This window comes from Eptatretus burgeri, chromosome 4 (assembly GCF_056783735.1).
Source record: "Eptatretus burgeri isolate ZD-2024b chromosome 4, Ebu_testis_v1, whole genome shotgun sequence".
Lineage (NCBI taxonomy): Eukaryota > Metazoa > Chordata > Myxini > Myxiniformes > Myxinidae > Eptatretus > Eptatretus burgeri.
The window spans coordinates 37,939,062-37,952,407 of NC_140964.1; the positions used below are offsets into that span (position 1 = coordinate 37,939,062).

At 41.7% G+C, this 13,346-nt stretch overlaps 1 protein-coding gene across 3 annotated transcripts in view; it reads right to left on the reverse strand.

Annotated features, from left to right (window-relative positions):
* HECTD1 (HECT domain E3 ubiquitin protein ligase 1) overlaps window positions 1–13,346 on the reverse strand; it is a 98,963-nt gene that overhangs the window by 46,129 nt on the left and 39,488 nt on the right. For all 3 annotated transcript variants that reach the window (XM_085877449.1, XM_085877452.1, XM_085877450.1), the window contains exons 24-29: window positions 10,392–10,568; window positions 9,413–10,231; window positions 3,083–3,216; window positions 2,839–2,995; window positions 742–964; window positions 446–503 (exon numbers count right to left, since the gene is read on the reverse strand). In XM_085877449.1, the coding sequence (XP_085733575.1) occupies window positions 446–503; window positions 742–964; window positions 2,839–2,995; window positions 3,083–3,216; window positions 9,413–10,231; window positions 10,392–10,568 (1,568 nt within the window). The remainder of the gene's footprint in view (window positions 1–445; window positions 504–741; window positions 965–2,838; window positions 2,996–3,082; window positions 3,217–9,412; window positions 10,232–10,391; window positions 10,569–13,346) is intronic.

Below are 13,346 nucleotides of genomic sequence, written 5' to 3' on the forward strand. Positions count from 1 at the left end.
CATATCCTGTTCATCTCACATCTGATTCAAGCATTAAACAATGTGTGTGAGGGGAAAGCCTTTGCCTCTCAAGGGCCAATCATATGGCTGACCATTGCCTCCAAGGCCAAAATGTGCCCAATCTCACCTCTACTTGCATGGGCAATTCTTCGCTCGATGAAGACTGCTGCTGATCTTCATGGCCAGAGTTTTGTTTCATGCCATGGTACATTTGTACTTGGAGTGTCAACCTAGTTCACACGTTTCTCCTTGCTAAACATAAGGCAAGCTAAACAATTCTATGACAAAACAATAATAATCATGCATGTCTTAAATTCTACATCCCATAACAAGTCATTAAATTATCAATCATTCCAATCCATAAAAGGAAAACTTCAAAATGAAGTAGAAATTCTCATTTTCGTAATAATTAAAGGTCAACTGTATGACACAAAATAGTACTTACACCCTTGACTTCTTCTTCTTCCTCTTTTTCAGATGTGTTCTTTTCACTATAGACAATACTACAACAAAGAAAGCAAAACAAATAAATTACCATTTCATCTGATCAAGGCCCAAAAGTTCATGCCACTGTTACAAGGTTCATGCTACTGTTAAAACATAACTGAAATGCTAAGTCATGATACCATCATCATGACACAGCACACCCAGCATTACTCCCTCAAGCACAACATAGTGCATCAAGTTAAAGTGGCACTACAACAAATTTACATTTTACCAGGCAATTCAGCATTCACATACGTGTATGTGGGTTCCCATATCCTCCGCAACTTGTCAACCTTGAGTTCACCATGGGATGTCATGTCGAGCAGTTTTTGCACATTCGAAAATATTGTAGCCTTAGGATTTGTCAGAGGGAGTTCGACATCATTGGCAGTTCCCAAGCCAGATACTTTGAGTATGAGAGTCATGTGATGAAGTGCCCCTGACTCAGAGGGCTCCACAAGTTCAGAACCTGGTGTACCTAGAAAGAAGGGGAGGAGAGGCAATAATCAGCACATGGTGACTTATAAAATGTAAAAAGAAAGGGAAGGATTGAAAAGGAAAGTGTCATGACAAAAGGTGGAACAACAGAAAATATACTGCATCAAAATATAATTAAATAATTAAAGCAAAAGGAGAGTGGGAAAGTAACTAAAGCAAGAGTGTGAAGTTTAATATAATTTCATTCATCAAAAACGGTCTGCAGAGAACTCAAGCGGGATACCAGTTGGGTTGCAGTGCACAAACAGCTCATCAAAACTGGCAATGCACATTTGTGAATCCAGGGTGCAAAGAGCACAGGCAATGGACGATCGATCGAGCAGTGGAGAAATGCGACATGGTCAGATGAATCATCCTTCACCATGTTCTCGACACAGGAGTGCACGTCTGGCGGTTCTGTAATGTTGTGGGTGCATTGTCCTGCATGGTTTTGGTGCAGTCATTCCCTAAGAAAGCAAGGTTAACGTCAATCGCTACTTAATGGTACCAAGGTACCAAGTGATCATCTTCACCCCAAGTTGCAGCATTTCTTTCTTGCCGGGAGGAGTGTCTTCCAGGATGACAATGTCCCCATCCACAGAGCACATCTGATCACCCAATGGTTTTATGAGCATGACACTGATGTTATCCCTACATCATGGCCTACTCAGTCATCAGATCTGAACCCAATCGAGCATTTATGGAATATTGTGAAGGGACACACAAGACAGCATTTTCCACTTCCATCAAACAGGTGTGAGTTGATTGACTTTCTTGTGGAAGAATGGTGGATCCCTCCTGCAGAATTCCAGACGCTGGTCGACTCCATGCCACGGCGCATACGTGGTGGCCTAACACCCTAATATGTGAGTTTCCATTTTTTTGTCCACTACCTGTATCTTTACAATTGAATTCTAGCTTCAGTTTTCCATCCATTTTGGAAGAGGAAACACACAACCGGGGACACTATTTTGGCTACATATATACATGTATGCACGGTAGCTGCATTAGGGCAAGATATTACTGAAATCTGTTAGAGTCAAGTTGTTTTGCGTATGACCCATGAGAAGGACAGGCCTAGTTTATTTAGATGTAGAGAGGTGAAGGACATCCTGTCCACATGTTCTCTCATGTTAACATGGAGTGAAACGGAACTTTTTCCTCCCACTCACGAAGGGGAAAAGCCTCTCCTCCGAGCTGTCATTCAACGTGTGGGAGGCAGGCCTCAAACCGTTCCTTGTTCATTGCTGGTGGGACGTCTGGGTCAGTTATTGTTTCTCCCTGCCACAAGCACAGCTGACAAATGGGCTGTGATTGGTTCACCCCTCAGAGCAGAGATATTCCACGAATGGTGATTGGTTAGCCTTAGAGGAGGAGGGTAGGGGAGAAGGAGGGGGGCGGGTATGGAAGGGGAGGGGGGAAAAAAAAAAAAAAAAAAAAAAAAAAAAAAAAAAAAAAATTTCCACAGGCCAGGGATCAAGGATTAAAAGCGCCAAGACGTGCTATCTGCTTACCGGCCCTGCTCTCGAATGCCTGCTCGCCTATGTATCAAGCTATACAACAGCATGGGGCTTGTCAACCATGCAATTTCCCTCCCACTTGTCAGTGCGGGTGTGCATGTGCGACATGTGAAACGTGTCTTCACTTCCCCCATCTTAGACAAGATTTAGTTTCCTGTATGTGTTAAATATTGCACTATATAATTTGTGTATTCATGTCAGGGGTCCTGTGACGAAGCCTCGCCATGGCAAGAAGCTGCAGTACGAAATTGACGACTTCTTTATTACACATATTCATCACGGCCCCACCCCATAACACTCTCTGCAGTGAACAACTGAAAGCATATGCTCACGCATCCACTACATCTCTGCATACCTGGTATAGGTATCTCAATATCTGTTGTTTGTTGAACGTTGGTTCGACCGGGTCTTGGGTCAAAGGCTGGGACAAGAGCAGAAAACTGCCGCTTCAGAACAAAGTCGTCATCCCACATCCGCCTGCGCCCACTACGAGACTCATACTCTTCTTCCTCCTGTAACAAATCAGGAATAAATTTGTATTGGTGTCCAATACTACAACTATGGAATAATCTCCAAGCAAGACAGACATTCACCCTAACCATTGCTTCCTCAAAGTCCTGGTCATCACGGTTTTCATCCTCATTTTCTTCATCGTCATCATCTGGTTCTGGCAAATCATCCTCGTCCTCCAACTCTACTAGCAATGTGCCAGCGCGGCATCCTTCCAGGAAATCTGTCATCAGGCAGACAGCACAACAAGGTGATGTAATCAATAGATTTCAATTTATTTTAAATAATAACAAAAATTGAAAATAATAATAATAATAATAATAATAATAATAATAATAATAATAATAGTCCTGCAATGTTGACAATCATAAAAATGAAAACCACATCCCCAATCATGAACTTCCCCACCCCAATTAACCCAGTTTAACCAAACCTTCTGAACTTGAAGGAAACAGAAACCTGCCCTCTATTCCTGTTTGTCAATTCCTTGATTAGGTCCAACTGAAGCCTCTTTGCCCCACTATCAATACACTTGCTGCCTTTTAACCCAATGTTAACATGCTCTTCCATGAGCTGAGATTTTGCACACATAAAATTAAAATAAAAACAGAACTAGAGGGGGAGCACTTTGTAGAGTGCAAAACCTCCGCCGCCAATACTGCGAGGTCACTCAAGTGAACCTGATATCCTATTCATTCAATTTGACGTCAACAGTGCTCAGAGTTATAGTTTTCAACTTTCCCTTTTACATACTTAATTCATTCGTCATAACTAGATTCCTTGAGACAGAAATTGATTTTATGTGGGTATATCCCACCTGAAGTTCCAAAATCAGCCGCAATTATAATTTTGGCATGTTTTTTTTTGTTGGAAATTACTTATAACATGTAGAAATGCAAAAAAAGAAATCTAAATTTTGTTGAAAAAAAAAAAGTTGCAAAAAGTTTTTTTCTCTAAATTTTTTTTTTTGGGGGGGGGTTGGAAATCGCTTAAAACATGTAGAAATGCAAAAAAAAAAAAAACCAATGTCACCCACAGGGTGACCCGTATCTTGCCAAAAGGTGACCACGTGTGACTTCTTTAAGGTCACACTGAGGTGAACAGAGCTGCTATCCACTAGGAGCGACTCCTTGAGGAATATCTGCCTACGAGAGATTCAGATGAGAATCGTTCTAGAGTAACCATGAAAAAATATGCATTTGCCTCATAACGTCACCAACTGACGTCATAATGTCTCAAGCTTGACATATCTAGAAAACACTCATCGAGGTGTTCAATTTGAGGTATTACACGATATGGTACCTAAGATTTCAAAATTTGACCCGGGGTCAAAAACTTTCGACCTCCAGCGCTAACCATGAAGGTCAAGGCCAATCACCACCAAAAATTAATCAGCTGAGCGCCAGACCATGAACTTTGAAGATGATCCGATCAAAATTACTCAAAAAATAAGGGTTTCGTCGACTCCCCTGATTTGTGACGAAGTGACCTTGACCTTGAAAATTTTATGCGCTGAAAGGGACCTCTATCTCTGATATGCGAAGTTACAAAAATTTCCAATGATAACTGTGCTCTGCAGAGTGATCGATACGTGATTACAGACAAACAAACAAACAAAAAAAAAAATACAAGCTGACTCACATCTTGCAAAAACTTCGTTTTGGCAAGATAACAAACAAACAAGCAGTCATAGACTGGTACTTACGAAATCATCAACTTGACCTCTGACCTTGTCTAATAAAAGCTGTCTCTCGAGAAGGTAGCGACGCAAACCAGAAGTTTCTGCGATGATTCTGTAGCAAACCATCATAAATCGAATGTTTGACCTCACTGTGACCTTGACCTTTGACCGATTTTGACCAAAAACTAATCAGCGCGAGCCATCACCCTCCTGAATCACGTGGTGTAATTTGACATTGGTAGCTTCTTCCGTTCGAGTTATCGTGCCTACAAACAAACAAGCAGTCATAGACTGGTACTTACGAAATAGTCAACTTGACCTCTGACCTTGTCCAATAAAAGCTGTCTCTGGAGAAGGTAGCGACGAAAACCAGAAGTTTCTACGATGATTCTGTACCAAACCATCAAAAAAAAATCGAATGTTTTGGATGTTTGACCTCACTGTGACCTTTACCATTGACCGATTTTGACCAAAATCTAATCAGCGCGAGCCACCACCCTCCTGAATCACGTGGTGTAATTTGACATTGGTAGCTTCTTCCGTTCGAGTTATCTGTACCAAACCATCAAAGATAGAATATTTGACCTCACTGTGACCGATTTTGACCAAAATCTAATCAGAACTCGCCATCCCCCTCCTGAATCATGTGGTGCAATTTGACATTGGTAGCTTCTTCCATTCGAGTTATCGTGCCTACAAGCAAACAAACAAACACATAAACAAGCAGTCATAGACTGGTACTTACGAAATCGTCAACTTGACCTCTGACCTTATCTAATAAAAGCTGTCTCTTGAGAAGGTAGCAAAGCAAACCAGAAGATTCTACGATGATTCTGTATCAAACTATCAAAAATCGTAACGTCGACCGAAGCAAAAATCTCCATTTCTCCACGCAATTATACCTCAACGTAACTCAACGACGCGTCTGCTCGAGCGCACTGCATCAGACGACCCGTGACGCGTTGAGTGAAATATTTTTTATACAATCTTAAAACATCTCGAAAACATCCGATTTTTACCAGAATTTCGACAACCCAGTTTTAAGCGTCCAAAGCGATCGCAAAAACCGAAGACAAAATTAAAATCGAAGTTAAAACGAACTCGTGACGTCAAGCGAAGCAAAAATACTCCATTTCTCCACCTGAATTTACGGAATTATGTTTGACCTCACTGTGACCTTGACCTTTGACCGATTTTGACCAAAATCTAATCAGCACGAGCCATCACCCTCCTGAATCACGTGGTGTAATTTGACATTGGTGGCTTCTTCCGTTCTCGAGTTATCGTGCCTACAAACAAACAAACAAGCAAACAAGCAAACAAGCAGTCATAGAGTGGTACTTACGAAATCGTCAACTTGACCTCTGACCTTGTCCAATAAGAGCTGTCTCTGGAGAAGGTAGCGACGCAAACCAGAAGTTTCTACGATGATTCTGTACCAAACCAACAAAAAAAAAAAAAATCGAATGTTTTGGATGTTTGACCTCACTGTGACCTTGACCTTTGACCGATTTTGACCAAAATCGAATCAGCGCAAGCGACCACCCTCCTGAATAACGTGGTGCAATTTGACATTGGTGGCTTCTTCCGTTCGAGTTATTTTTTTGGATGTTTGACCTCACTGTGACCTTGACCTTTGACTGATTTTGACCAATATCTAATCAGCGCTAGCCATCACCCTCCTGAATCACGTGGTGTAATTTGACATTGGTAGCTTCTTCCGTTCGAGTTATCTGTACAAACCATCAAAAATCGAATATTTGACCTCACTGTGACCTTGATCTTTGACCAAAATCTAATCAGCACTACCCATCCCCTCCTGAATCACGTGGTGTAATTTGACATTGGTAGCTTCTTCCGTTCTCGTACCAAAAACAAACAAACAAGCAGTCATAGACTGGTACTTACGAAATCGTCAACTTGACCTCTGACCTTGTCTAATAAAAGCATGAAGTCAGTCAGAAGCCCAAGGGGAGCTTGAATTCTGAATTCATTGTGGTCTACGATTTCACACTGTGGTTTGCAGATGAGTCCCAGACAAAAACGAGATTTCTTGCAAAAATTCCATTTTTTTGTTTTTAAAAAAGTGATTCAGTACCATCAGGATTTGCCAGATAATAGGTGTATTACTTTTCAGAAGAATCTGATAAATGACTATATATATATATATATATATATATATATATATATATATATATATATATATATATATATACACACATATACATATCAGTTATTCATCGCTGTTCCAGAATTTCGACAACCGAGTTTTAAGCGTCCTAAGCGATCGCAAAAACCGAAGACAAAATTAAAATCAAAATTTAAAACGAACTCGTAACGTCGAGCGAAGCAAAAAATCTCCATTTCTCCACACAAAACCTTAACGTCACTCAACGACGCGTCTGCTCGAGCGCACTGCATCATGGGACGACCCGTGACGAGTGAAATTTTTTTTATACAATCTTAAAACATCTCCAAAACATCGAATTTTTACCAGAATTTCGAGAACCGAGTTTTAAGCGTCCTAAGCGATCGCAAAAACCAAAGATAAAATTAAAATTGAAGTTAAAACGAACTCATAACATCGAGCGAAGCAAAAATACTCCATTTCTCCACATGAATTTACGGAATTATGTTTGACCTCACTGTGACCTTGACCTTTGAGCGATTTTGATCAAAATCTAATCAGCACTAGCCATCACCCTCCTGAATCACGTGGTGTAATTTGACATTGGTAGCTTCTTCTGTTCTCGAGTTATCGTGCCTACAAACAAACAAACAAAGAAACAAACAAACAAACAAACAAACAAAGTCAGACTGGTACTTACGAAATCGTCAACTTGACCTCTGACCTTGTCTAATAAAAGCTGTCTCTTGAGAAGGTTGTGACACAAACCAGAAGTTTCTACGATGATTCTGTATCAAACCATCAAAAAATCGAATGTTTTGGATGTTTGACCTCACAGTGACCTTGACCTTTGACCGATTTTGACCAAAATCTAATCAGCGCTAGCCACCACCCTCCTGAATCATGTGGTGTAATTTGACATTGGAAGCTTCTTCCGTTCTCGAGTTATCATTTTTTGGATGTTTGACCTCACTGTGACCTTGACCTTTGACCGATTTTGACCAAAATCTAATCAGCACTAGCCACCACCCTCCTGAATCACGTGGTGTAATTTGACATTGGAAGCTTCTTCCGTTCTCGAGTTATCATTTTTTGGATGTTTGACCTCACTGTGACCTTGACATTTGACCAAAATCTAATCAGCACAAGCCATCAGCTTCCTGAATCACGGTGCAATTTGACATTGGTAGCTTCTTCCGTTCGAGTTATCTGTACCAAACCATCAAAAATCGAATATTTGACCTCACGGTGACCTTGACCTTTGACCGATTTTGACCAAAATCTAATCAGCACTAGCATTCAGCCTCCTGAATCACGTGGTGTAATTTGACATTGGTAGCTTTTTCCGTTCGAGTTATCGTGCCTACAAACAAACAAACAAACAAACAAACAAACAAACAGAAACGGAAGTCATCAATATACTTACGAAATATTTAGATTTCGTAAGTAACAAACTAACAAACAAACAGGCAGTCATAGACTGGTACTTACGAAATCGTCAACTTGACCTCTGACCTTGTCTAATAAAAGCTGTCTCTCGAGAAGGTAGCGACACAAACCAGAAGTTTCTACGACGATTCTGTATCAAACCATAAAAAAATCGTAAAGTCGACCGAAGCAAAAATCTCCATTTCTCCACGCAATTATATTATACCTTAACGTAACTCAACGACTCGTCTGCTCGAGCGCACTGCATCATGGGATGACCCGTGACGCGTCGAGTGAAATATTTTTTATACAATCTTAAAACGTCTCCAAAACATCCGATTTTTACCAGAATTTCGACAACCGAGTTTTAAGCGTCCTAAGCGGTCACAAAAACCGAAGACAAAATAAAAATCGAAGTTAAAACGAACTCGTAACGTCAAGCGAAGCAAAAATACTCCATTTCTCCACATGAATTTACGGAATTATGTTTGACCTCTGACCGATTTTGACCAAAATCTAATCAGCACTAGCCATCACCCTCCTGAATCACGTGGTGTAATTTGACATTGGTAGCTTCTTCCGTTCTTGAGTTATCGTGCCTACAAACAAAGAAACAAACAAACAAACAAACAAACAAACAGAAACGGAAGGCATCAATATACTTACGAAATCTCTAGATTTCGTAAGTTACAAGCAGTCATCGACTGGTACTTACGAAATCGTCAACTTGACCTCTGACCCTGTCTAATAAAAGCTGTCTCTAGAGAAGGTAACGACGCAAACCAGAAGTTTCTTCGATGATTCTGTACAAAACCATCATAAATCGAATGTTTGACCTCACTGTGACCTTGACCTTTGACCAAAATCTAATCAGCACTAGCCATCACCCTCCTGAATCACGTGGTGTAATTTGACATTGGTAGCTTCTTCTGTTCTTGAGTTATCGTGCCTACAAACAAACAAACACACAAACAAACAAACAAACAAACAAACAAACAAACAGAAACGGAATTGATCAATATACTTACGAAATCCTTCGATTTCGTAAGTAACAAACAGAAAGGGGTGAAAACAGTAACCTCCATCCATCTTCGATGGCGGAGGTTAATAATACAACAAAGATAAAAGGAAACAACTTTGTGCAAATATAAAAAAAATTATAACTAAAGACATGGCGCTTACCCGAAGTGCTTGTGACAGTTCTTCCAAGAGTATTAGTGGTGTTGTCACTGCTACTACGACTCAGGTTCATGTTGTTGGTGGCATTGGTACGGGCAATATTGGCAACCCTGCGCACAAACGACTCCATGAGGCTGGAAGCTTCCCGAGAAGACAGGTTTGGGACACTTGCACTCGAGCTCATCGGAGCACCAGATGCCAGCAGTGTACTTACTGAGAGCCTGTTTGACACCAAGGATCCAAGAGGACGCTGTGGGACACCTTCCTTGTTGGATGGCTCGGAAACGGAACTGACATCTGGAGAGCTGACACTAACAACACTTAGGGAAATTCCCCCAGCTTCACTTGAACGTGCTCCCTCTGCACCACTCTTCCTTTCTGTAGTACTGCCTCCAGTCTCTTGAACAGTGTCAGCTGAGACTTGGGAACCACTTTCAGATACCGACAAGGACTCTGTACTCGACAATACCACAACGGTTTGGTCTATGTCCACATTGTTAGTAGCAAGAGGATCTCCAGAACTTTTACTCCCCATTAGCTCTACTGATGCAGACTTACCATCAGCATGTGTGAAGCAGGTCACCTCACCACTACCCACACTGCACACAGAGCTGCTGCTTCCTTTCCTGACTGCAAATGCCTTCTCCTGGCTATTCTTGAGAAGATTATTCCAGGACTGCGCAGGGCCTGAAAGACTACGCAATTTTGGAGAATTAACAACATCCGGATCATACCCGGGTGCCAACTTCAGATCGTATTTGCCTTCAGCACCCATGCGATAAGAATTAGATCCACCTGCATCCCAGGTAACATCGATCCAGCCTAAGGTTGAAATGTTGGGAAGAAAGATCATGGTATAAGTGTGTTGCATTCATTTTTTCCAAACATAGTTTATCTGCTATTTAACGTGACAACTTTTACAACATTATGTCTACGCTAATTTAAAGCTAAAGTCAGAATCTGAACCACCAAATTAGCTTACCATTGTGCAACTCTCCTGTCACGATACCCTCCCCTGGGGGGTTCCCATCCTGGTCCCTCCATTTCCAATCAATGCCCCGAAGTACATGTGCACCAGGCACCAAGTACTTCAGGATTTGGGACCGGAGGAGCCGCCTCTGTCGCCTTAGATTTGCCTCTTGTTCTTTGGCAGCTTTCCCTTGAGAAAGAAGAGAACACTTTCATCAATAAAATGATAAACATGGTGATAATGAATCAGATCTCATATCCTTTGAAAAACTGTGAAAGCATTCTGAATTCAGTTAAAAAAAAAAAAAAATTATATATATATATACATATATACATATATATATATATATATATATACATATATATATACATATACATATATATATATATACATATATACATATATAACAAGTAAACAGGAATTATGCAATACAGATGAACAATATTCTTACATCAGTAGCATAAAACCCCGACATTCGCAATGGGATATGTTCTTGGATACCGCCGCAAATTCACAAATGTCAGGGCATAGTGTCAATGGGAAAAAGAGGTGAGGTTGACGGGAGTTAATAATTAATTAAAGAGAATTTTAAAAGTTTAAGAACACGAATGCACATAAATAGTTTCATTAAAAATGCTTACAAATAATAAAAATACACTCAACAACAATTCCAAACAGTTCGCTAACTTTTGCCACGAGTGTCATGTTATTTTAATGTTGCATGGTTCTCAAAGCATGTCTTGATCCTGGAAAGAGTTGCCGTTTTAACTGCTCGAATTTTAACCTGATGAAGCCGATGAAACGTTGCCCGAGACCGGGTCCGCTCTCACTTTTTTGCTCAAATTAGCTGAGTTTATCAAGTTTATACTTTTGGTTGGAAGCACCTTTAGAAATGTGAAAACTCAACCACCCCAATCTTTTTTCAAAAAAAAAAAAATATATATATATATATATATATACATATATATATATATATATATATATATATATATATATATATATATATATATATATATATATATATATATATATATATATATATTGTTGTGGTTACCAAATTCGCAAACCACCATTCAGGTCCCTTAGGTGAGATATCTCCGTAAGTACATGTGTAGTTAGGCCCAAACCCGTTGTCTAGTGGGAATACATGTCATTTATGCGTGCTGCGACTCTTCAGGATAGCCGTTTTTCTTTTACTATCTTTATTTTGGACCAACCGCCATTGTTACAACCACAACATCAGCCACCCACCGCTTCACGTCACACCTCGCAACCGTCGCATCGCCACCGTTCTTGCGCCGCTTGTGGGTACCGGTGTTGGACTCGTGCAGGGCGCGCGCCAAACAGCGTGTACAAAACCACGGATTTTCTACTTCAAAAACGGATCAAAAACGACACACGCCCACTTTTGTTCCGTCCAATCGGTGAGCAAGGGGCGATTTGGCCCCGCCCCCAGGGTGTTGGAGGGCGATCGATATATGCAAATTTATGGATCAAAAAGCATTCACGCCCACTTTTTCTCGGGCCAATGGGGAGCGAGGTGAACGGTCGAAGGGAGGGGGTCAAAGATGAGAGAGCGAAGCCACGGGGCTTATATAAGCGACCGTGTTCGTCAGTCAAAAGGACAGAGAGTTAAGACTTCGCGGGCGGTGGAGTTGGGAAGAAGGAGCTGGTCGTCGTCGTGTGCGTTGGAGTCGGAGCGGAGGGGACGGAGCTGTGGAGAGGCGGCGAGGGCAGACGAGGGGGTGCTCACGTCGTGCAGGGAGCTGCACCCCAGGGAGGCCGACAGCGCGACCTGGCCGAGGTGGAGACGCTCGTCGCGGGACTCGAGGCAGAGTAGGAATCCTCTATACCCCGAGCATCAGCAACCCCCTCCTGTTTCCCCCCGCGCTGAGATAGTGCGACCATGGGGGCCCCTTTCCCACCCCCTACCAGACACTGCCTGCGAGGCCCGCGGAGTTGAGGCACCATCGCCGCTCCGCGTCTCATCACCAGACGGGTAGGCCCGACCCGGTCTCGGCCTCAGGCCCGCCTCATCCTTGAGGGTTCTCTGTTCTTTTCCTTGGTTTTGGGTATGTGTTGTCGGCGCCGTCTGTGAAGTAAAATTGTATAAGTGTTGCTGTGTGCTCGCGTAATCGGTAGTAGATCTGCATTGTCGCATTTGCTTTTTGTGTAAATTGCATTGTGTTCTTCTTTTCTATGTGCTTTTGGTGGAATTGAATATGTGTGCTTTCCATTCGTCGCGAATAAATGTGCTTTGTGTTGAACTGTTTCCCGCTTCGCTTCGTCATTTCTTTCATTGAATCCTCATCTTGCTTCACGTAAAGGGTTGGTAGTGGGCTGAATACGCCCGATAATTAATCAAACCGTCGAGGTCGACGAATAACACCGCTCGGTTATCCCGATAGTACGGAACGGGTCGCTTAAGTGGCCCGTGTCCGAAGTCGACCTGCGGCGAGGTGCGATCGCCCGGTCTACCATCCGTGTGGGTACTTAGGTAGGTCGAATTTGGCGAGCAACCCTATCCCACGCGGGGGCTGATTGGCTCGATCGCGGTGAGACCGAAAGGTCCACCCGTGACTGGTTCCCGGCGTTAGTCCGAGAGGGTCACGACTGGATTGTCCGTCCGGTGGGCGACGTGCCGCGATTCGAGTTACGTGGCCGTCAGCACGCCGGCGGGCGCGAATCCGCAACAATATATATATATATATATATATATATATATATATATATATATATATATATATATATATATATATATATATATATATATATATATATATATATATATATATATATATATATATACATACATACATACACACACACATATGATCAGCATGATATTTACACCATATATATTACACTTTAATCATGCGTGTAACTAAAGGATTCATGAGACTTAAAAACTAAACATAGATAGATATATAAAATTTATCAGTCATGGTTCCTGATCAAAAATGTATA